Source organism: Schistocerca cancellata, chromosome 5 (genome assembly GCF_023864275.1).
Source record: "Schistocerca cancellata isolate TAMUIC-IGC-003103 chromosome 5, iqSchCanc2.1, whole genome shotgun sequence".
Taxonomy (NCBI): Eukaryota; Metazoa; Arthropoda; class Insecta; order Orthoptera; family Acrididae; genus Schistocerca; species Schistocerca cancellata.
The window spans coordinates 479,905,117-479,931,152 of NC_064630.1; the positions used below are offsets into that span (position 1 = coordinate 479,905,117).

Genomic DNA, 26,036 nt, shown 5'->3' on the forward strand with positions numbered 1-26,036 from the left:
TACAGCATCATCCGCAAACAATCTAAGAGGGCTGCTCACATTGTTTCCTACATCACTTATACAGATCATGAACAACAGAGGGCCTATAAAGCTTCCTTGGGGAATGCCAGGTTTACTTCTGTTTTAGGCGATGACTTTCCATCAGTTGCTATGAACTGTGACCTTTCTGATAGGAAATCACAAATCCAGTGACACAACTGATACAATACTCTACAGGCACACAATTTGATTGGAACTTGCTTATGATGTATAGTGTCACAAATTTTCTGGAAACTGAAAACTATGGTGTCAGTTTGACATCGCCAATTGATAGCACTCAATACTTCACGAGAAATAAATAGCTGGTTGTGTTTCACAAGAACAATATTTTATGAATCCACATTGGCTGTTTGTCAATAAATCATTTCCTTTAAGGTAATTTGTGAAGTTCGAACATTGTATATGTTCTAAAATCCTACTGCAAATCGATTCAAGTGGTAAGGATCTTTAATTCAGCAGATTACTTCTATTTACTTTCTTGAGTATTGATGTGACCTGTGCAGCTTTCCAGTCTTTAGATCTTTTAATGAGTGTGTGGTTGTGTATCATTGCTAAGTATGGAGCTGTTGTATCAGAGTACTCTGAAAGGAACCTAACTCGTATACAATCTGGACTGGAGGCATTACCTTTATTACGTGATTTAAGCTGCTTCACTACACTTAGAATATCTACAACTAAGTTACTCATGTTAGCAGTTGTTCTTAATTTGATTTCTGGACTATTTACTTCATCTTTGATGAAGGAATTTTGGGAAACCGTTAGTGGCAATGTCATCAGTAACATTGCCATTGCTATCACACAGTGTCAATACTGAGTACTGATTGCATCTTGTCGCTGGTGTACTTTAGATATGACAAGACACTCTTTGGGTTTTCTTTCAGATTCGAGACAGAGTTTCATTATGGAAACAATTAAAAGCATCTCACACTTAAGTTCAAACTAAATTTGCAACCTTCTGTAAAACTTCACCAATCCTGGGGTTTTGTATTCTTTTAAATTTGGCATGTTTTTATCATTGCTTTTGCATCAGTGTTCTGCCCTGTTTTGTGTACCATGGGAGGATTAGTACCATCCCTCATTGATTTATTTGGTATGTTTATCTCAGTTGCCATCAATACTACTTCTTTGAACATAAACCACATCTGGTCTATGATTACATAGCTAGATTTTGGTGGATTTGAATGTTACAGTATTCAGTCTTGCTGCAGTGACGTTATGCTCACTAATACCTGTATCCATCACAGTGCTCCCTATTTGCACAGAATTATTTGTTGCTAAGAGGCCAAGTATGTTTTTACAAGCATTTACACTTCAAATGGGCTTCTGAACTAATAGTTCAAAATAATTTTCAGATAAAGTGTTCAGTATGATTTCTGACCATGTTTTATACCTACCACTGGCTTTGAACAAGTATTTTCGCCAACATATCGAAGGTAGATTGAAGTCACTACCAACTATGATGGTACGAGTCAGGTACGGATTTGAGATGACTCAAGTTTTCCTTGAACTGTTCAGTAACTTCATGATCTGGCCTGAGTTGGGGGTTGGTAAAAGGAACCAATTATTTACTTATTCCAGTTATCAACTACAAGCTTTATCCATGCTGACTCACAGGAACTATCTACTTCAATTTAACTACAAGGTAAAATACTTCTGACAGCTGTAAAATCTCCACCACAAACTGTATTTAATCTATCCTTTCTCAACATGGTTAGGTCCTTTGTAAAAAATTCATCTGAATTTATCTCTGGCTTTAGCTAGCTTCCTGCACCTATAATGATTTGAGCTTCAGTGCATTTGGTTAGTGCTTGGAGCTCTGGTTCTTTCCCAACACAGCAATGACAGTTTACAGGTACAATAACACTGGTTCGCTAAGTCTGTCTTCATCCTGCATCCTTTGAGACTGAAGACATTTCTACGCTTTCCAAAGCCCTTCTAACCTAAGAAACCACCCAGTCCATACAGTATTGGCCCTGCTACTCATGTAGCCACTTCTTATGTGTAGCAGACCCATAACATGTAAAGCAGAACCTGAAACCCCATCATCTTATGGCACAAGTTGAGGAATCTGTACCCTACAGTCACAGAACTGTCTGAGCCTCAGATACAGGCCCTCCTCTGGACTCTGTATCAAAGGTCCGCAGTCAGTCCTATTGCAGTGCAGCAGATGGTGAGCTCCACATTCATTACAAAAGCAAGACTGGCAACCTTTACCACTTCAGCTACTGGCCCAAAACCAGAGAGAATCTCTTCCAATCCAAAGTGACACACATCATTTGTACCAACATGAGACACCATCTGCAGTTGGCTGCACCCTATGCTCTTCATGGCATCCAGAAGCACCTATTCCACATCTGGAATGACTCCTCTCAGTATGCAAACACAGTGCACACTGGATTCCTTCCTCTTCTTGGCAGCCATATTCCTGAGGGGCCCAATACACACTAAAATGACTGCCCAGATCTAGCAGGCTGAGAGGCTTTCCCTGAAACATTGCAAGCAAATGGATCTGGCTCAGGATATTTATCAGACACAGACAGTGCCCAAAACCTATTTGTCAGATGAACCAGAGAGGCCCTTCAATCCCCCTCCCCCACCCCCCTCCTGGAAGATCTTTTGCTGAAGCCATAGTCATGGAAAGAGATCAGTTTAACTGTGGTGGAGTCCTCGTTTTAGGAGATAGCATGTTGGACGAGTGAAAGAAGTTTCACATTTCCAATGGTGGTTTGGGGAATATTGTTAATGCCTGTAGATACTTGAATGATTTGTTATTCCTGAGTCACAGATATGCACAACAAAAAGACAGTTGGAAAGTGAGCTTTTGGCCAACAAATCCTTTGTCAAAATAGACAAAAAACACACACACACAAGACCAGCGTCTCTGGCTCCTCAGGTCAGCCTGACTGTGGTCGTGTGTGTGTGTGTGTGTGTGTGTGTGTGTGTCATAAATTTTTAATAAAATATTAAGTAGTAATTCAATGAGCAACCTCAATCTGAGATTATGTAAAGTCAAAATAAAGATAAAATTTACATCTGTGCTTATCTTCTTATATTTTTCCTTCTGTAGTGAAAGACAAAGTGTATCTACTCTTCGGAAGGGAAATTCTGGTGTACCATTATGGAGAAGTGCATGCAAATGGTCTGTAGTCACCATTGTATTGAAATGACATAATTGATTTTAAATGAGATTGATTAAATTTACAATAAGTAGTTTTGAAATGATATAAGATTAGACATTGTGTACAGTAACATTGTTGAGCTGGTTTTAAAATTTCAGTATATAAAACATATCTGTTATTATTTTATGGACAATATTAATCCCATTTTAAGTTGTCGTCTGAGATCATGTCTCAGCCATGCAGTCCAAATTACTTTTTTTTGTATCTACATCTACACTCTGCAAACCAGCATGAGGTGCATGATGGAGGGTACAACCCATTGTACCAGTTATTAGGGTTTCGTCATGTTGCTTTCACGTATGGAATGTTGGTAGAACGATTGTTTGAATGCCTCTGTGTGTAAAGTAATTTTTCTGATCTTATCTCCACTATCCCTATGTGAGTGATGAGTAGGGGATTGTGGTATATTCCTAAAGTGATCATTTAAGGTCGGTTCTTGAGACTTTGTTAATAGACTTTCTCGGGATGATTCACATCTATTTTCAAAGGTTTACCACTTCAGTTTCTTCAGTATCTCTGTTACACTCTCCCACAGATTAAACAAACCTGTGACCATTTGTGGTGCCCTTCTCTGTATACATTCAGTATCCCCTGTTAGTCCTATCTGGTATGGGCCACACTCACTTGAACAGTATTCTAGAACTGGTCACACAAGCGATTTTTTTAAGCAATCTCCTTTGTAGATTGATTGCACTTCCCCAGTATTCTACCTTTAAACTGAAGTGTGCCACCTGCTTTACTCATGACAACCTATGTGATAACTCCATTTCGTATCCCTACAAAATCTTGCACACATGTATTTGTGTGAGTTGGCCGATTCCAACAGTGACTTGTTGATATTATAATCATAGGATACCATATTTTTTCATTTTGTGAAGTACAAAATTTTACATTTCTGAACATTTAAAGCAAGTTGCCAATCTCTGCACCACTTTGAAATCTTATCAAGATCTGGCTGAATATTTATGCAACTTCTTTCAGATAGTACTTCATTGTAGATAACAGCACATCTACAAAAGGCAGATTTTACTATTAATATTGTCTTCAAGGTAATTAATATACAACATGAACAGCAAGGGTCCCAATACACTTCCCTGGGGCACATCCGAAGCTACTTTACATCTGATGATGGCTGTCCATCCAAGATAACATGTTGCATCATCCCTACCAAAAAGCCCTCAATCCAGTCACAAATTTCACTTGATACCACGTATGATTGGACTTTTGACAATAACCGTAGGTATGGTACACTGTATGCTTTTCAGAAATCAAGAAATACTGCATCTATCTGGTTACCTTGATCCAAAGCTTTCAGTATGATGTGAGAAAAGTGTGAGTCAAAATCCTTGCTGGTTGGCATAGAGGGGGGCATTCTGTTCCAGATACCTCATGTTTGAGCTCAGAATATGTTCCAAGATCCTACAACAAATCGATATCAAGGATATTGGATTGTGTTTTTGTGAATCACTTCTACTACCCTTCTTGTAGATGGGTGTGACCCATGTGTTTTTCCAAGATCACATGGCTTTTGTTCAAGGAATCTACAATAGATTTTAGTTAGAAGAGGGTCTAACTCAGCTACAAGTTCAGTATAAAATCTGACAGGAATTCCATTGGGCCCTGGAGCTTGTTCAATGTTAACGATTTCAGCTGTTTCTCAACACCGCTGACACTAATACTTATTTCATTCATCTTTTCAGTGGTATGAGGATTAAATGGGGGCAATTCTCCTGGGTTTTCCTATGTTAAGGAACATTTGAAGATGGAGTTAAGCATTGTAGCTTTTGCTCTGCTACCCTCAATTTCAGTTCATATCTCATTCACTGAGGAGTGGAAACTAACTTTGATGCCACTAACAGCCTTTACATATGAGCAGAATTTCTTTGGGTTCTGTGAAAGATCACTTGACAATATTCTGGTATGGTAGTCATTGAAGGCATCATGCATTGCTCTCTTTACAATCAAATTGTGTTTCATTCAGCACCTCTCTATCTGTAGTCCTACACTTTATTTTACACCTATTGTGCAGTAATCTCAGTTTCTTTAGAAGTTTCCTTACAGTGACTGTATACCATGGAGGTTCCCTCTGATTATGCACTGTTCTGCTGGGTACATAACTATCCCATGCAGGATCAGCTATTGTTTTAAACATGAGCTATAGTTCCTCTAGACGCTTGTGCCCTGTGCTGTAAGCTTCAAGTTCCTCATTGAGGTATGACACTACTGATTTTTTTTTTCTAGTTTACTGAACAAATATATCTTTCTGCTTGTTTCAATTGTGTACTTGTGCAGCCATTGTTACCACAACCGCATCATGGTCACTGATGCCAGTTTTGATGTGGGTGTCCTCAAAGAGGTCAGGTCTGTTTGTTGCCATTAGATCAAATATATTTCCAGCTGAGTGTGGTTCCTAGCTATTTGTTCTGGTTAATTTTCAGAGAGCAGTTAGTAAAGTTTCACAGGATGTCTTATCATGCCTATCACTAACAAAACTGTAAATTTCCCAATTAATTGTCGGATGACTAAAGTCTCCACTCATGATTACAGTATGGTTGGGAACTTACATACAAGTGAAATGAGGTTTTTGCCAAAGTTTTTAGTTACATTAGGAGATGAGTCTGGAGGGTAATAGAAAGACTGAATTATCAATTTATGCTCACCCTTGATATTGAGTCTTGCCCAAACAATCTCACATACAGCTTTAATTTCTACCTCAGTGGATTTGAATTTCTTGTCTGCTGCGACAAATACATTACCTCCATTTCCCATTTGTGTATTCCTCCAATATACACTTAAATTTTCCACAAAAATGTCACTGCTATCAGTTTCAGGTTTCTATGAGGATCTGCCCCACAATTTCAAAAGATGTAATTCACAAAAGGGGGGGAATCTTATTCTGGAATAACATGTGTGACTTTTCAGAGGTGCTGTTATCTTCTCATCATAAACAGTAATGTACATCACCATAGAGATGTTTTGATGGATGAATTCCTTAGAGGTCCACCAAAAAAGTCTGGCAAAAGGAGTCACCTGATTTGAATCCGCAGAGCATTTTTGGAATTGCAGCAAGGAGATAAAGGGATGAACTGCTGACATTCAACCACCACCAAGGAATCTTCCACTCACAGCCCATTTGCAGGATAGAGACTGACCATCAACATAACTTTCGACACACTTCATAAAGAACATGCAAAGCATGTGAGACAGTTAGGAGTGATGCTACACCATAATAACTTTGTTATTGTGGCACAAATCTACTGTTGAAAAGTTTCAGAACTTTCTGAATAAAATGTTTTGGCATTGTTGTATGACAAATGTCTTGTCATTAAGATATCCGTAATTCTGTAACCCTTTCCAACATGCTGTCCTGGAAACAAGTTTATGTTCCTTGAGTATGTTTTCTGAAGTCAGTGGAAAGTGAGGAAATGATCAAGGACTGGATTGTAATGCATCCTATATTAACTGAAATTTAAGTGCTTCGATGTTATGAAAGTAATCTTAAGTATGATTGTGTCATGGACACTGAAACTGCTAATGGACCGAAAGAGAGATATCCATAGCTATTGGACTGTTTCGTGTGTTTTGGCATAAGTGCACCTACTTATGTTACTCCTCCGAAGTTTCTTATGTTTTATGATACTGTACAGTATTTTGCTGACATAGTGCAGAATATTAGACATTTGACATTAAATAAAGAAATTTTAATTCATGATAAGGACCTTGAATTTTCTGTGACAGAGTTGTTGCAAAGTTTAATGTGACTTGAGTGGAGAATTTGTGAGACCCGTATAATAACAGAAACCAGACCTGCCAGTCCTTATTAACTGTCAAGTAGTAGCAAAGTGAACAACATAAATCCATGTCCACTGCAGAGTTGCCTTCCTGGGAAGTATTAAATCTGAGTCAGTTGTGATTATGTGAAAGACAAGTGCCAAGAAACTAAATAATGTGCATGATGTTGCTTTTATAAATTGGTACAGAAATGGAAGTAACAGAATGTCTGCATGTACATTAAGACAATGAACCTAGTTTGAAAAAAGTAATCACTTTCATTCAGCACACATGAACTCATTATTTTTCTTGCAATTCTTTCTCCATGATCATTCCAAGTTAGTTAAATGTCATTTGTATCAAGCACCTGAAGACATGGTATTGCTGGACAGTCTGCCAAATAAGCCTGTAGCAAACATTGGTCACCCTCCCAATTTTCCAAATCACACATCTTTGGCTAATGTTATCCATCCTTCTCAGAGTCACTTGTGCCACACCTAGACCCTGGTAACAGACATGCAGTGGGCTCCATACACCTGTGCCACTATTTGATGAATTTCTGTTCCCCACACTCCTTCTATTATTATTTAACACACAGCACCCCACTGTTCTTCTGTTGAAACCTCTGTTTCATTGTCTGCAGCATGAATGAGTGCAGTGGACAAGGTTGTCAGCTACTTTCTCTGACACCTCCCCTTTATTCTTGTTCCCGTTTGTGTTCTTAACAGGTGGGTGCCTCTCATCTTGGGATTTGAGTGATCTGTGTGTCCCTTTCAACCTTATGTACATACTCCGCAAGCCACCGCATGATCCATGGTGCAGGGTACCTTTTACAATTAGTAGTTATTTCTCTTCATATTCCACTCGTAAATGATGCAAGGGAAATATGTCTGTCAGTATTCCTTCATTTGTGCTCTAATTTCTCTTACCTTATCTTGTCAGTCCTTATGGGGAAACGTATGTTGGCAGCAGTGGAATCATTCTTCAGAAAATGGCAAATGCTGATTTTCTAAGTTTTCTCAATAGTCTTTTACAAAAAGAACATCACCTTCACTCCAGGAATTCCCATTTTAGTTCATGGAGCATCTTCATAATACCCGTGTGTTGACAGAACATGACAGCAACAAATCTAGCAGCTTGCCTATAAATTGCCTCAATGTTTGTTTTTAATCTAACCTTGTGGGGATCCCAAACACTTAAGCAATATTCTAGAATGGGCCACACCAGCATTGCATATGCACTCTGCTTGACATGTGAGTTACTCTTGCGTAAGATTCTACCAGTAAACCGAAAATGACTACTTGCCATTCCTACTACCCACCTTACATGCTCACTGCATATCATATTGCTTTTTGCAACATTAGATTTTTAGTTAATTTGACTTTGTCAAGCAGCACACCACTAATACTGTATTCAAACATTACAGCATTATTTTTACTAGTCGTCTGAATTAACTCACATTTTTATACATTTAGGGCACGCTGCCATTCATCTCTCCAATTAGAAATTCTATCCAAACCATCTTGTATCCTCTTACAGTCACCTGAAAGCACACAACAGTGTCATCAGAAAACAGTCACAGATTGCCACTCACACTGTCTATCAGATTATTTGTGTATCTAAAAATAAAGATGATGTAACTTACCAAACGAAAGCGTTGGCATGATGATAGACACACAAACACACACACAAAATTCCATGGAACTAGTATTAATCTAATCTAATCTCAAAACAAAGATGATGTGACTTACCAAATGAAAGTGCTGGCAGGTCGACAGACACACAAACGAACACAAACACACACACAAAATTCAAGCTTTCGCAACCAACGGTTGCTTCATCAGGAAAGAGGGAAGGAGAGGGAAAGATAAAAGGATATGGGTTTTAAGGGAGAGGGTAAGGAGTCATTCCAATCCCGGGAGCGGAAAGACTTACCTTTGGGGGGAAAAAGGACAGGTATACACTCGCGTACACACACACTCACACACACACACACACACACACACACACACACACACACATATCCATCCGCACATATACAGACACAAGCAGACATCCTTACCCTCTCGCTTAAAACCCACATCCTTTCGTCTTTCCCTCTCCTTCCCTCTTTCCTGACGAAGCAACCGTTGGTTGCGAAAGCTTGAATTTTGTGTGTGTATTTGTGTTTGTGTGTCTATCAACATGCCAACGCTTTCGTTTGGTAAGTTACATCATCTTTGTTTTTAGGTATATTTTTCCCATATGGAATGTTTCCCTCTATTATATTCAGATTATTTATGTATATAGAGAACAAGAGCAGACCTCACGTTCTGTGGGGCACTATTGATGACACACCTGTTTCTGATGAACACTCATTGTCAAGGACAACAAACTGGGTTCTATTACTTAAGGAGTTGTTGAGACAATCATATATCTGGAAACCTTATTTCATATGCTTGGACCCTTGTTACCAATCTGCAGTGTGGCATTGTGTTCAAACGCGTTCCAAAAATCTAGGAATATGAAATCTGCCTGTTGCCCATCATCCATGGTTCACAGGATATTGTGTAAGAAAAGACAAGCTGAGTTTTACACTTGTGATGCTTTCTAAATCAGAATATGTTCAAGAGTTCCACAGCAGTTCAATGTTAAGAATACTTGCCAGTAGTATAAAAGATACCAACCATTTCCTCCATGGACTCTCCACAGTTCCTGTTCCTTTACTGCATGGTGCCCTGCTCATCACTGTTTATACCACCTCCCTAATGCTCATTGCCTAGCTGCTATTGAACACTACCTGACCCAAGGCATGAAGTATTCCAAACCTACAATCTCATTCATTGTCACCATGACCAGCTACATCTTCACTGAGAATTACTTCTCCTTAGAAGACATCACCTAAAACAAATCTGCAGTACGGCACTGGACACCCGCATAACACCATTTTCTGCCAACCTATTCATAGGCCATCAAGAGGAATTCTTCCTAACAACCCAGAATCCCAAACTCCTCACCTGGTTCCAATGCACTGATGACATCTTCATGATCTGGATTGAGGGCAAGGACACCCTATCCACATTCCTCCAGAACTTCCACACCTTCTGCCCCATTTGCTTCAGTTGGTTGTCAACCCAACAAGCCGCCTTCCTCGAAGTTTGATCTCCCCTCAAAGACTGCTACATCAGTACCTCCATCCATATCAAACCTAGCAACCACCAGCAATACCTCCACTTCAACAGCTGCCACCCATTTGACGCCAAGAAGCCCCCCCCCCCATACAAGCCTCACCACCCATGGCCATCACATCTGGAGTGACGAGCAGTCCCTCTTGAAATATACCAAGGGTCTCATTGAGGCCTAAACAGACTGTAATTACCCTTACAATAATGTACAGAAACAGATCTAAAAAATGGTTCAAATGTCTCTGAGCACTATGGGACTTAACATCTATGGTCATCAGTCCCCAAGAACTTAGAACTACTTAAACCTAACTAACCTAAGGACATGACACAACACCCAGTCGTCACAAGGCAGAGAAAATCCCTGACCCTGCCGGGAATCGAACCCGGGCGTGGGAAGCAAGAATGCTACCGCACAGGAACAGATCTCCCATGCATTATCTCTCCATTCACCCACCCCTCCCAAAGTCCCACCATGTGACCACAAAGGAGCATTCTCCTCGTGTCTCATTACCAACCAGAACTGGAGCATCAACATCGCATTCTCCTCCAGAGTTTTGACTATCTCTTGTCATGCCCTGAAATGAGTAATGTCCTACTCACTTTCATCCCCATCGCTCCCACCGAAGCTAAACAGTATCTTCATCCATCCTTGCACAACCTTTGCTCCCAACACCTTGCCTCATGGCAATCAGTGATCATAAGGCCGTTGCAGCATCCCTGAATATGGAAGTAAATAGGAATATAAAAAAAGGGAGGAAGGTTTATCTGTTTAGCAAGAGTAATAGAAGGCAGATTTCAGACTACCTAACATATCAAAACGAAAATTTCTGTTCCGACACTGACAATGTTGAGTGTTTATGGAAAAAGTTCAAGGCAATCGTAAAATGCGTTTTAGACAGGTACGTGCCGAGTAAAACTGTGAGGGACGGGAAAAACCCACCGTGGTACAACAACAAAGTTAGGAAACTACTGCGAAAGCAACGAGAGCTTCACTCCAAGTTTAAACGCAGCCAAAACCTCTCAGACAAACAGAAGCTAAACAATGTCAAAGTTAGCATAAGGAGGGCTATGCGTGAAGCGTTCAGTGAATTCGAAAGTAAAATTCTATGTACCGACTTGACAGAAAATCCTAGGAAGTTCTGGTCTTACGTTAAATCAGTAAGTGGATCGAAACAGCATATCCAGACACTCCGGGATGATGAAGGCATTGAAACAGAGGATGACACGCGTAAAGCTGAAATACTAAACACCTTTTTCCAAAGCTGTTTCACAGAGGAAGACCGCACTGCAGTTCCTTCTCTAAATTCTCGCACAAACGAAAAAATGGCTGACATTGAAATAAGTGTCCAAGGAATAGAAAAGCAACTGGAATCACTCAACAGAGGAAAGTCCACTGGACCTGACGGGATACCAGTTCGATTCTAAACAGAGTACGCGAAAGAACTTGCCCCCCTTCTAACAGCCGTGCACCACAAGTCTCTATAGGAACGGAAGGTTCCAAATGATTGGAAAAGAGCACAGGTAGTCCCAGTCTTCAAGATGGGTCGTCGAGCAGATGCGCAAAACTGTAGGCCTATATCTCTGATGTCGATCTGTTGTAGAATTTTAGAACATGTTTTTTGCTCGAGTATCATGTCGTTTTTGGAAACCCAGAATCTACTATGTAGGAATCAACATGGATTCCGGAAGCAGCGATCGTGTGAGACCCAACTCGCTTTATTTGTTCATGAGACCCAGAAAATATTAGATACAGGCCCCCAGGTAGATGCTATTTTCCTTGACTTCCGGAAGGCGTTCGATACAGTTCCGCACTGTCGCCTGATAAACAAAGTAAGAGCCTACGGAATATCAGACCAGCTGTGTGGCTGGATTGAAGAGTTTTTAGCAAACAGAACACAGCATGTTGTTATCAATGGAGAGACGTCTACAGACATTAAAGTAACCTCTGGCGTGCCACAGGGGAGTGTTATGGGACCATTGCTTTTCACAATATATATAAATGACCTAGTAGATAGTGTCAGAAGTTCCATGCGACTTTTCGCGGATGATGCTGTAATATACAGAGAAGTTGCAGCATTAGAAAATTGTAGCGAAATGCAGGAAGATCTGCAGCGGATAGGCACTTGGTGCAGGGAGTGGCAACTGACCCTTAACATAGACAAATGTAATGTATTGCGAATACATAGAAAGAAGGATCCTTTATTGTATGATTTTATGATAGCAGAACAAACACTGGTAGCAGTTACTTCTGTAAAATATCTGGGAGTATGCGTGCGGAACGATTTGAAGTGGAATGATCATATAAAATTAATTGTTGGTAAGGCGGGTACCAGGTTGAGATTCATTGGGAGAGTCCTTAGAAAATGTAGTCCATCAACAAAGGTGGTGGCTTACAAAACACTCGTTCGACTTATACTTGAGTATTGCGCATCAGTGTGGGATCCGTACCAGATTGGGTTGACGGAGGAGATAGAGAAGATCCAAAGAAGAGCGGCGCGTTTCGTCACAGGGTTATTTGGTAACCGTGATAGCGTTACGGAGATGTTTAACAAACTCAAGTGGCAGACTCTGCAAGAGAGGCGCTCTGCATCGCGGTGTAGCTTGCTCGCCAGGTTTCGAGAGGGTGCGTTTCTGGATGAGGTATCGAATACATTGCTTCCCCCTACTTATATCTCCCGAGGAGATCACGAATGTAAAATTAGAGAGATTAGAGCACGCACGGAGGCTTTCAGACAGTCGTTCTTCCCGCGAACCATACGCGACTGGAACAGGAAAGGGAGGTAATGACAGTGGCACGTAAAGTGCCCTCCGCCACACACCGTTGGGTGGCTTGCGGAGTATAAATGTAGATGTAGATGTAGATGGCTCATATCCCTGTAATAGATTGTCCCATACATCTTCCCATCACCATCTACTCCAGCCCAATCACAAGCATCACCTATCCATCAAAGGCTGCACTACCTGCGAAACCAGCTAAGCTGAAACTACTGTACTTTATTCTATATGAGCATGACAACCAACAAGCTGTCTGATCGAATGAATGGCCACTGACATAGAGTGGCCAAGAAACTGCTGGACCACCCAGTTGCTGAGCATGTTGGCCAACAAAACATTCTTCATTTTAATGACTGCTTCACAGCCCGTGGCACCTGGATCCTTCCTACCAACACCAGCTTTTTTGAACGGCACTGGTGGGAACTCTCCCTGCAATATATTCTTCATTCCAAACTCTCCTGGCCTCAATCTTCATTAGTCATTGTTCTTCACCCACCTAGTCCCTTCCCTGTTCCCACTCCAGCACTACGCAACCTTCTGTTCCACATTTGCACCCATAGTCCTTTTACTTCTCTCCTTTTTTGCCCCTCCCCCCCCCCCCTCCCCACCTCCATCTATCCTCCCGACTGCACCTAGCTGCCCTACACTACCTCCACCTCACCCCTGTAAGCTCCCACAGACAGCAGTTTACCGTTCCCCATTGGTACCCATGCATTCCCTCCTCCTTACTGCTACCACCCAGATTGCTTCTCCCATCATGCACAGTTGCTCCCAGTGTGGCCTCAGCAGCCAGAGACAGTGGTCATGTGCATGTGAGCTGCATTTGCATGAATGTGTGTGTATGTTGTCTATTTCAGAAGAAGGTCTTCTGGCCAAAACCTAATGCGTTTATTAGTCATTTTCTTGTGCCTGTCTGCTACTCAACACCTCTGCTATGTGGTGAGTAGCAATCTATCTGTTTCATAATATTGTTGTCATTCCATTCTGGATTTTTCATTGTTTGGTCTATGATATTGTTGGTCACTTATTTTGTGCTTTTATATACAGTAGTCATTTGCATATTTTTTCAGTCACATAGGACTTTGCAGTGGATGAGAGGTTAGAGGTAAATGCTAATTAAGTAAGGGGACAGTACCATAGAGCGCCGTCTGTATAACCAAACTGGGATTCCAACTGGACCATGTGACTTGTTTTCAATTCTTTCAGTTACTTCTCTATGCCACAGATGCCTAGGTGAAACGATGGCACGTCTCTTCAATCCTCTTGCCTGACTGACACCTGAATGGTTGATGAATGACTAGACAGAAGCTCACGATTGACTTAATGATTTTGCTTAGAACCAGAATTTTCTTGAGTTCTTGGCAAGATCTTTTGCTATGTTATGACAATGGAAGCTGTTTACTTCACACATCAATCTTTTTATATACACATGAATTTCTATTTTCCTCATGATATTTCTGCATTCTTTATTGAGCACAGAGTTCAACAGTCTCTGCTTTCTCAGCTTTTTTCTTCCACCCCACAGTGCAGGTCCAGAAATCTGCATCCAATACCATCCTACCCTATTCTTCTTTCATCCCTGAGGAATGAACTAATAGTTCAAAAGGTAGGATAGTTTCATGACTTTTAATGTGTGCTTATTAGCGACAGTAAAAATCTCACCTCCTGATTGTAAGTATTGGGCAGTAACTCTGCTTCATTACTTTATGTTTCTTTCACTCATTTAATTAAGTAAAAAAATGGAGGAGAAAAGAAAAATGTTGGAATGTGTGAAGATTACTAGGAAACTTCTAACTAAATGCATAATACATTAATACATTATAGATATCCCCACAATGAAAGAAATTTAATAATCAATAAATATTTACAAAATTTAAAATTAAATGTTTACTTTTATTATTGGCAGTGAAGAAAATCTGAATGTAGTAGTGTAGTTCTGCTTCATATTTTTGTTAGGTACTGTAAGTGACTGTTTACAGTGAATGCCTTTTCTATCAGCTAGACTTGTCACAGATATAGGTCTATGAACAAAATTTGTTTTTCATTGTTTATTTTTACTTGCCCTATTTCAAAATATTTATGACAAATGTATACCCAAGCTTAATTTACTTCTTGCAATATTGCAATTTTATTAAGATAATTAACCTCCTTTAACACTAAAGAAAAGAAGAGGAATGAATGAAATAGTATTTTTGTCCTCATAAGAGTACATATGGTATTGTTAAGACAGCTGTAGAGAAATTTTATATAATAGAAGTGCTTCACTACATGAATTTGTAATGAAGTATATATTAAGCCACTAATAGCGGCAGCATGAAAAGGATAAATGGCTACTCACCATATAGAGGGGGCACTGAATCAACAGACACAGTGATAAGTTTGTGACACATTTAAGCATTTGATTAAAAGGCATTCTTCTGAAAGGGGCAACAGATTCACTTGATGGGGGCAGTAATCAGTTGTAGGTGGTGGTGATAAGGAAGAGGCATGGGGTGGGAAGAGGGAAGATAGCATGACAGGTGGGGGAAGGTGTAGTGCTGCTTTTAGGAGAGTGCAGGGATGTGGCAGGGACAGGTGCATTTGGTATGTTTGAGTAGGGGATTGGAAAAGAAGTAGAGGAGGAGGAAAAGATTAGTGGGTGTGTTGGTGGAATAAATGCTGTTTTATGCTGGAGTGGGGGCAAGGAATGGGAGAGATAAGTGGAGGGCAGGGGCTAATGAATGTTGAGGCCAGGAGGGGGCTTATAAGAATGTAAGATATTTGGAAGAAGAGTACCCATATACAGTTTAGAAAAGTTGGTGTTGGCAGGAAGGATCCAGATGTCACAGGGTGTGAAGCAGTCATTGAAGTGAAGCACATTCTGTTGGGCAGAATGTTCAGAAACTGGGTGCTCAGCTTTCTCTTGGGCACAATTTGTCGTTGACCATTCATCATTCATGCAAATAGACAGCTTGTTAGTTGTGAAGCCCATGCAGAAAGCATCACAGTACTTAGTTGTAGATTAGTGTGTAGATCACATGGCTGCTTTCACAGGTAGTGACTGGACTGGAGTAGGTGGTTGTGGGAGGATGTATGGGACAGGTTTTGGCATATAGGCCTCTTGCAGGGATATGAGCCATGAGGTAAGGAGATGGGAGCAGAGAGTGTATGGACGGGCAGGTGATAAGTATAGTGGACAGTGGAATACCACTGTGAGAGGGGTGGTAAGGAAAGTGGGATGGAGTTTCCTCGTTTTAGGGCATGACAAGAGGTAATTGAAATCCTGGCTGAGAAAGTGATTCAGTTGCTCCAGTTCTGGATGGTAGTAAGTCAGGAGGGCAACACTCCTCTGTGGCTGGATGGTGGGTCTTTTGGAGGTGGTGGGTGACTGGAGAGATAAGGCATGGGAGATCTGTTTCTGTACAAGGTTGGGAGGGTAATTGTGGTCTGCAAAGGCCTCAATGAGACCCTTGGTACATTTCAAGAGTGACTGCTCGTCACTACAGATGCAATGGCCCCAGCTGGGTAGATTGTGTGGGAGGGACTTCTTGGTATCGAATGGGTGGCAGCTGTTGAAGTGGGTGTGTTGCTGGTGGTTGGTAGGTATGATATGGCCGGAGATAGTGATGTAGTCATCTATGAGGTGGAGCTCGAACATCAAGGAAGGTGGCTTTCTGGGTTGAGGAGCACCAAGTGAAGCGAATAATGGGGAAGGTGTTGAAGTTCTGGAGGAATGCGGACAGGGTATCCTCACTGCTGCTGCTGCTGCTGCTTTCTACATAGGCATGCCTACTGACAGGCTGTGTGTCTGCATGAATGGCTGCCAACAAACTGTGGTCAGGAGACAGTTGGACCACCCAGTTGCTGAACATGCTGCACAACACAATATGCTTCACTTAAATGAGTGCCTCACAGACTGCACCATCTGGATCCTCCCTACCAACACCAGCTTCTCTGAACTGCTCAGATGGGAACCCTCCTTGCAATGTATCCTATGTTCCCTTAACCTCGTTGGCCTCAACCATCACTAGTTCTTGTCCACCTCTCTATCCCCTTCCCTGCTCCCACTCCATCACTACACAACCTACTATTCTGCCAATACACCCACTAATCTTTTCCCTCTTCTCTACTTCTTTCCTTTGCTGCTGCCCCTCACCCCAAAAAATCTCCCATAAGCAGCACTACACCTTCTCCCACCCCTACCCTGTTATGCATCCCAACACATCTTCTCCTTACTCCCACCACCTATGCCAGACTGCTGCTCTTGGCAGGTGCGTGTGATGTGCTCATAGTAGTTATGTGTGTGTGTGGGGGGACGGGGAGGGGGGGGGGGGGGTTTGAAGAACGCCTTGTGGCAGAAAGCTTAAATGTATAGTAGTTTTATCATTGTCCCTGCCAGTGACTCAAAGCCTCCCCTATATGGTAAGTAGCAATCTATCATTTTCATAATACCATTATTATTATTCTATCTTAGATTTTCCATTGTTACAGATAAACAACAGCTGTATAATAAAACTAAGGAGCCAGCAGCTTTTTTTGAAGTAGCAGCTTTCTAACTAATTTACTCAATAAAATTTAGTGTAATGATAGTTTATTGTTAGTGTAGTATACAGATTAAGTTTATATGATGTCTTTGGCTCTTGTTAATGTATATCTGAACTTGTGCCACATCTCAGAAGTTTCTCCTTCTTTGTGGGATCCACATATCATGAAGGAATGAATAATTTCATATGCCGGACTTAATCTATTACTCCTCTAACATTCACTTAGGAATATTTGGGTGTGTTTCACTGAGCATGAAGAATAGTTACAACCACACTTACCTTAGTATTAACAGTCAATAATCTTAACCACACATTCTGTAGCACTCTTCATTAATTCTATTTACAGTGACCAAGTGGAACGTGTTGTCATATTCTCCCAGTATCCACAATACAGCTGCGCTACAACAGGCTCCAGCTTCAATGCCATTTACAAATACTTTAAAGGAAGGTAAGTTTTACTTTTCTCATGTTTGTAAATGGAAATACATTACTTCTCATTACACCATTAGTAATTAGTGTGTGCATTAAAGGCAGTATTTGACTGCATAGACTATAAGAAAGATAAGAAGATTTTTAACAAAATAAGAGACACTCTCACTGTCTTGCTGCTCTCCACTCTTTTAACTCAGTATGGACCAAGCAGCAAGACAGTAGAGTCATAGATAAGATTTTTGCATTATTTTAGAAGAAAAAATGCTGACAAATTTCCGAATTTAAATAGTTTCGTTGTGGTCACATTCGTGTATAGGTAATCAAACACTGTGGATGTTAAGTAATAACTGAAGCATATGTGCTTTATAATCAGTGGAGGAGAAAGGGAGCAGTGAAATCTTCCTCGTGACATAGAGTTCTAGCCAACCTTCTCCTTTGATGGAGGATTCGAGAAAAATTCTGAATGAAAAGTTTCTTGAGACCAAACATTTCATTTCAAAGTTTGCACACATTTGTCTTGAGATTACAAGGCCTATTCATGATATAAACAGTCACACAGTTTTTTAAAAAATGAGCTAAATAAGTAGTTTTAGTTTTGAGAGATAACGACACAGTCTGAGGAGTATAGAAAAAAATGAAATGATCATGTCACAAGAATGAAAGAAGGTAACTACCCAAAATAATAAAGAACTATTGACCAAAAGCAAAGAGATCATTAGATAGACCAAGAAAGGGGTGGAGGCACCAGAAATGAAGATGGTTGCTTGCAATCTCTGTGTATAAATGGAAATGTCCTGACTGATTCACTAGACTCATCATCACCCAGCCCAAACTGCAAGAGACAGAAACTTGAAAGTTGAAGAGGATGTTGGCCTTACACTATAACATCATTAAAGAAGGGATTTTTCAGAATTCCATTCCTAAGGGGGTGAAATATGGGGTGGAAGGTTTTTTGAAAATATGTCACAAGTAAGACAATTTTGAAGTTAGAACTATGAAGATTGGCATTTGGTTTCTTGGTAAGGAATAAAAAAGAGATGTGTTTCAGAATTTTTGGAAATTCAACCCCCTAAGGGGTAAAATAGTAAAGAAAGCTTTTTTAAAAAATAAATCATTATTAAAGAACTAGTGCAACTATGAAAATTGGTATTTGATTTATCAGTTACAAATTTTTAAAAGAAGTTGTTTCAGTACTTTTGGAAATTCACTCAGTAAGGGGCTGAAGCATGGAATAAACGCTTTATGAAAATATTTCATTGTGAAAAAATTTTTAAAGTTAAATACACGAACTTTTGTATTTGGCTTCTCTGTCGGAAATTAAAAAAAAAACATGTATTTCAGTGTTTTGGAATTCAACCGTTAAGGGGGTGAAATAGGACATGAAAAGTTTTATACAAATATTTCATTATGAAAGCATTTTTGAAGCTATAGCTATGAAAATTTGTATTTGGTTTCTCAGTTAGAAATAAAGAAATATGTATTAGGCATAAGTCTATAACAAGAACTCAAAAGGCAGGATTTAAAAAAAAAACTCTGACTCCCCACCAGAATTTCTACTTGGCCAGAAGTACATTTAGAAAATATGATGCTCCTATGGCCTTAATTAGTGTGAAAGGTTTATACAGTGCTGCAGTTTGTGAACTAAACCACAGAAAGCTATTTAATAGCCATCAGGACAAATGGGCTCTGTCAGAATTGCATAGAAAAAGGAACAGATTTTTAATACATTAGTTTTTCAATAAGCCTACTGTATGTTTACAAAATTATTTTTGTTGTAGTTACTATGCAAGCTAATCATTACTGAAGGCAAAATAGATACCACATTTAAGTGTGACTCCATGTACAGGAATATCTGTTTGAAATGATCAAGTAAACTGTTTCTAGATTGTTGATTTGTGCTTGTACAATGTGTGTAAGAATTTTTTTTAAACGAGTAAATCTTATACAAAGAATTGTTTTATTAAATTTTAATACCCTGTTAGCAGTTTAGTCTGCATAACAAGATACACTATTTGCACAGTATGTAGATTTACACTTGTGCAGTGTGTGTAATAACATACAAATTTGATTAAAGCAAAAAAAAAATATATATATATATATAACTGTGCTTACCATATAGTCTATGCAAATGAAGCAGTGGGCACTAAGGTAGCAATTTTTGAGAAAATTTCTAATGGGGCAGTTGACATACATGTATTATCAACACTCATTCCATTCACCACCACCACCACCACCTACCACCATGGTATGAGAGTCTGGGATGGTGAGACACTTACCCAAACCTGTTACTGCTGAAATAAATGTTTTTGCCATCAAGGTTGTTTTTTAATCCATTTTTAAAGCTAAGCTAGTAGATTCATATAACAAATGAGTGTAACAGCAAAACTCTTTTAACAGATGAGGAATCAAGATGAATGAAATTGATCCAAAGTTAAGATTTATAAGTGTCTGCTACTCCATTTACAACAGTTAAGAAGTGGCTGACCAAATACAAATGAGTCCTATTTTCTTTTAAATATGATCTGCATAAAAGACATTTCAGTCATTAAGAAAGTGCTGTGCATGGTATGAACAACTGGCGTAACTGAAGGAAAAGAGTAGTACACATACATGAAGAACTAAGTACAAGATTAGTGTCATATTTCTTGACTGCTGACAAAATGCAATTTTGAGGATGGGGAGGGTAATGATACCCTGCCCCCAAAAAATGCAAAGCATATTTCACCTGTCAGTGTTTTGCAGGATGCAGAGGTGATTCTCTTGATTGGTTACATTGCAAGGGGTCAAACAATAATTGCAAATTACTACACAAGTCTTCCAGTCCAACAGGGTGTAAAAATACATGAAAAAAACCTGTTTTATAAAAAGGAGAAAATAAGATTGCCCTGGGACAATGAAGTGGTGGATAAAGTGCGTTAGCTATGGGAAAAACTGAGAGATCTGACTAGGAGTTACTAGCAGATTTAACACTTTTTGACTTCCTCTTATTTCCACAAAGAAATTTGTGGTTGAAAAATATTTTGAATCTGAAGAAGAAGTTATTTAAACTGCTGTTGAGGGTTTTGCAGACTTTCCACAATCGTGCTTCACTAAATGGAACTAGCCAGTAAAATACTGGATAACATGCATTGAACTAAAATGGAACTGCATTCAAAAATAAATGCAATTTTTAGGTTAGGAGACTATTTTACTGCTGGGCTGATAAATATTCTCCTTGTCCTCATATCTGTCATGGTGGCCATTTCTTTCCAGCAGTATAATATACACATGCTTCAGAAACCTGAAAGCAAGTTCTTACTTTCAGTTTTTATATAGGCCCAACCTCTCACTATGCTAAAATTTTATTTACCATTTCTATTAAATTTGCTAGTGCACATCTGAATTTTATATTACTCTTTTATTGCATTTTAACTCAAAGATAACACAGTTATGCACTTAAAATTATATTTGGATGGTGCCACAAAACTCTTCATTCCATATGAGTACAGCAGATACATTCTGATCCATGTCATGGCAAATTTTTGGGAGCATTTTATGTGTTATATTTAACAGGATTTGCTACAATGGTTTTGGAAAACGTTGAAAACTCATATTGCTGGATCAAGTAAACAAGGTTGATCCTCTGTACAGAATATTGCATCCCTGCTTTCCATTTAGCCAGTTACATTTAACATAACAAATAACACATGAGGAGACATTAAGTATGCACGTGTGAATGGAACAGGGTGACAATTATTGAACTATATGAAATAAAATCGTCATAACGTCTGAACAGTTAGCATTAAAATGTTCAAACTGCGCAATTGGCTGCAGGTGGGAATTAGTGTGCACTGTATGGGTTGGTCTAGCAATGAAGCCCACTGTCGTTTGGATAAGTTCATCAATAAGCAAAATTGGCAGATTTGGGGGACTGATAATCCGCATTTCATGATCAAGAAGTCTCTTCACTCTCAGCGGGTGACTGTGTGGTGTGCAATGTCCAGTCATGGTATAATGGGTTCTGTATTCCTTGATGGCACGGTGACTACCGAAAGGCACATGAAGGTTTTGGAAGGTGATTTCATCCCTATTATCCAAAGTGACCCTGATTCTGAAAAGATGTGGTTCATGCAAGACGGAGCTCGACCCCATCAAAGCAGGAGAGTGTTTGATGTCCTGGTGGTGCACTTTAGGGACCTCATTCTGGCTCTTTGGTACCCGGACACCACTGATATGGGCCTCGATTGGCTGCCATATTATCTGGATGCAAACACATGTGACTCCTTTTTGTGGAGCTGTATTTAAAGACAATATGTACATCAGTAACTCCAAAACCATTGCTGAGCGGAAGACAGCCATTCAGGAGGTGATCGACAGCATCAGCGGGTCATGCAGAATTTTGCTATTCATTTGCACCACATCATCGCCAATGATGGCAGGCATATTGAACATGTCATAACCTAAATCTGAATATCTGTAGTGACGTTTACGTGTTGAATAAAGTGTGTGCATGCCGTAGTTTGTAACTAATTTACATTTTTTTCAAATACTTCAGTAATTGTCACTCTGTATTTGCTGCTTTTCAATTTTTCAATTAATTTCTTTTCCATAACACAACTGCACCTAAAGTGATATCTTATGGAATAAATCATTTTGGAATCATTATTACATAATCCACAGCTTGTAAATCCAAAGGAAAAAGGGTACAGTTCTTCTGGGAAATAGGCCATGTGTGAATACATAAAAGTCTTTTATTTGATGCAACAGCAAGCGAGACTTGAAAGAAAGAAAGAAAGTGTCGTGCTACAAATTGCCATTGCTATATATGTTGTGGGTTGGCAAGAGAGCCAACACCGGGTACCAGAGGAAGCCGAAAGGCACGCGTTTTAGCTCACGCAGGCTGGTGTGAGGTCTGGAACAGGACAAGTAAATTAGACTTTAGAAAAACGGACATAGCTGGTGGAATAATTAACTTTAATCCATTAATGATGAGCATCGCTCTTGACTGTACATGACTCAGTATCAATAGTAACTGGTAATGGCGCCTTGCTAGGTCGTAGCAAATGACGTAGCTGAAGGCTATGCTAACTATCGTCGCGGCAAATGAGAGCGTATTTTGTCAGTGAACCATTGCTATTAAAGTCGGTTGTACAACTGGGGCGAGTGCTAGGAAGTCTCTCTAGACCTGCCGTGTGGCGGCGCTTGGTCTGCAATCACTGATAGTGGCGACACACGGGTCCGACGTATACTAACGGACTGCGGCCGATTTAAAGGCTATCACCTAGCAAGTGTGGTGTCTGGCGGTGACACCACAATATACATTGTCACTTCACTGTCTTTGGAAAAGTTATGCCTGCAGAAAATTAGTGGCTTGCACTGGTTGCCATCAGTAAGCCAAAAAATCTTGCACTTTTGACCTAAAGATGTAAATAGTATTTCCTATTTTTAGAGATGGTGGTACACAATGACATGTTGCTTTCTCTTACATGTAAATACACCCAGCATTCTCTCTCCTGATGATATTCCAGTTACTTTATCCATTTTGGCCTCATTAAAATGTTTTGTTTTCCATGACAAGAAAAAGAAACTAAAAGAATGCAATTATTAACTGTAGTCGCCTAGCACACCATTAGCTGTTCTAGCTGTTCTTCCACTATGCATTACACTTGAGAATGAATTGCTACATTATCACTGTATTGTTGAAGCTTTTGAGGGATGGAGCTCTTGCTTCAGCATATTTATCATGTTTCAAAATAATTTTGTTACATTTTGGGTTATTGAACATATTTTTGAGACTACTTCATAAAGACCTCAGTACAGTTGTATAAAAAAATTAAAAAAAAAACTTTCTTATTGAGTAGTTTCCTGTCTTGCTATTATAAGATACAGTTTCACAAATAAGAAGCATTACATATGATATATAAAGCTGTATTTCTTAAACTTCTTTGTATCAAAATACTATGGTCACTTTCAACGTGTGGAGTTATTGAATAAATTCAGTATCCTTAAATTTATGGAAATTCCTTTTCAGGCCATTAAGGAAAGGCTGTCAGTGGAGTGTGATAGATCGCTGGCCAACTCATCCACTGTTAGTTAAGACAGTTGCTGAAAGAATTCGCACCGAGTTACGAGAATTTTCTCCTGATGAACAAAAAAATGTGATGATTTTGTTTTCAGCACATTCTCTTCCACTTAAGGTAATGCAACATTTGCACCATATAGCTGTGTTTCCAGATTTCAGTGTATTAATCGTGATCCACAGATCCCATCAAGAAGGAGAAGCTTCTGTGACATTAAATAAATCAAAGCATACGTAAACAAAAGAGAAGAAACTCAGAAACTTAATCTGTATATTTATTAACAAAAAACTACCAGTATACCAACATAAACTGTCAGTACACCATATTCATACAGGCACTAAAATCTGGAGGATGCAATGTACTAATGACAGGCAGCTGGGTATGGAACTAAATACTATTAAGTGGAAGCAGGGACAAGAAAAAAGAAGTGGAGTAAGAACAAAATTAAAGATGAAATTGTTCTTTTTGAAGAAAACTTGGACAGAATAGCAAGAATATTAAAAATATTGTAAAAGATTCTTGTTGGCAAAGGAAGTAATAAAGGTAACATTAACATGTAGTTGAGTCATTGGTAGTTACATAAACAGGACTAAGAGTGTAGCTGATATTTTTTAATGAATCTTTCTTTGGAGACACCAGGACATTTGTAAAACACATGCATACATACACACAGGTACATCTGCACTGCTACATTGTACTGGCACTATGACTTAAAGGCTTGTATTGAGTGGAGTGAGCGAGGGGAGAGATTGTGTGCAGCGTGTTGGAGGGAAGGATGACTAACAACTGGAAGGAGGGGGTAACAATTGCACAGGACAGAAATTGGCCCCAGTGAGATGTGTCTGATCCCACCTACATAGATTACAACACGTTATTCGTCTACCTGCTTACCAGACTGCCAGGTTTCAGTTCAACATTATTTAAACATTAAATTACGTCATTTCCCCTAATCTGTGCAGTCCTCTTCCACACATGGTTTCCTATGATTGTTTCATGATATTTACATGCCAATAACACCTACAGGGAAATGTTTTTGTCCATATAATTGTCTTGATCTGTAGCTTTTAGGACGTCATGTGAGAAAAATCTGAATTACGTTTCAAATGGCTTATGTTTTTGAAATCCATGCTATTGGGCATAAAGGAAGTCATTCTGTTTAACATACCTCAGTACGAAGATTTTACAAGAGTTTAATGTTGATGATATTGGATGGCTGTTTCGTTAGTCACTTCTGCTACATGCTTTGTAGATGGGTATGGCTTGTGCTTCATCCAGCCACTGTGCATAATTCTTAGTTTGAAGAATCTACAGTACGTTGCAGTTGAAGGGGAGCTAACTCATCTGCAAATTCTTTACAGAACCTGATGAGTGAGAGTCCGCCGCTCGTGGTCTCGCGGTAGCGTTCTCGCTTCCCGAGCACAGGGTCCCGGGTTCGATTCCCGGCGGGGTCAGGGATTTTCACCTGCCTCGAGATGACTGGGTGTTTGTGTTGTCCTCATCATTTCATCATCATCCAGGAAAGTGGCGCAATTGGACTGAGCAAAGATTGGGTAATTGTACGGGCGCTGATAACCACGCTGTTGAGCGCCCCACAAACCAAACATCATCATCATCAGAACCTGATGAGTATTCCATCAGGCCCTACAGCTTTGTTCAGTTTTAGCAATTTTAGTTGTTTATCAGAACCACTGACACCAATATTTGTATTACTCATCTTTGTAGTGATATGAGAATTAAAATTCACCAGAATGCTTGTATCTTCCTTAGTAAATGATTGTTTCAAATTAGAGTTCTGCTTTTACTTTTCTATCCCCAATTCTTATTTCTTTGTCATGCATGGGTGTCTGGACAGTAACTACAGTACCACCGACAGCCCATACATGTGACTGAAATTTCTTTCAGTTTTGTGAGAGCTCTTTCGAGAAGATTCTGCTACAATAGTTATTGAATGCTTTATGCATAGTCTTTTGACATCCAAATGCATTTCATTCAGCAACTCCATATTTATAGACCTATCCATTGTAGTACACCTATTGTGCAGTGGTTGCTGCTTCTTTACAGAGTCAATATTGTGAGGGTCTTTCTGTGAGAATG

The 26,036-nt window shown here is 39.6% G+C and overlaps 2 protein-coding genes across 2 annotated transcripts in view; one reads left to right on the forward strand and one right to left on the reverse strand.

Moving 5' to 3' along the window:
* Positions 1-26,036, reverse strand: part of LOC126187485 (L-seryl-tRNA(Sec) kinase) — a 115,088-nt gene that overhangs the window by 52,825 nt on the left and 36,227 nt on the right. The window lies entirely within an intron of this gene.
* The window catches only part of LOC126187484 (ferrochelatase, mitochondrial), a 68,717-nt gene that overhangs the window by 18,986 nt on the left and 23,695 nt on the right, over positions 1-26,036 (forward strand). Inside the window, exons 5-6 of the mRNA XM_049928591.1 lie at positions 17,798-17,899; positions 23,894-24,059. Of these exons, the coding sequence (XP_049784548.1) occupies positions 17,798-17,899; positions 23,894-24,059 (268 nt within the window). The remainder of the gene's footprint in view (positions 1-17,797; positions 17,900-23,893; positions 24,060-26,036) is intronic.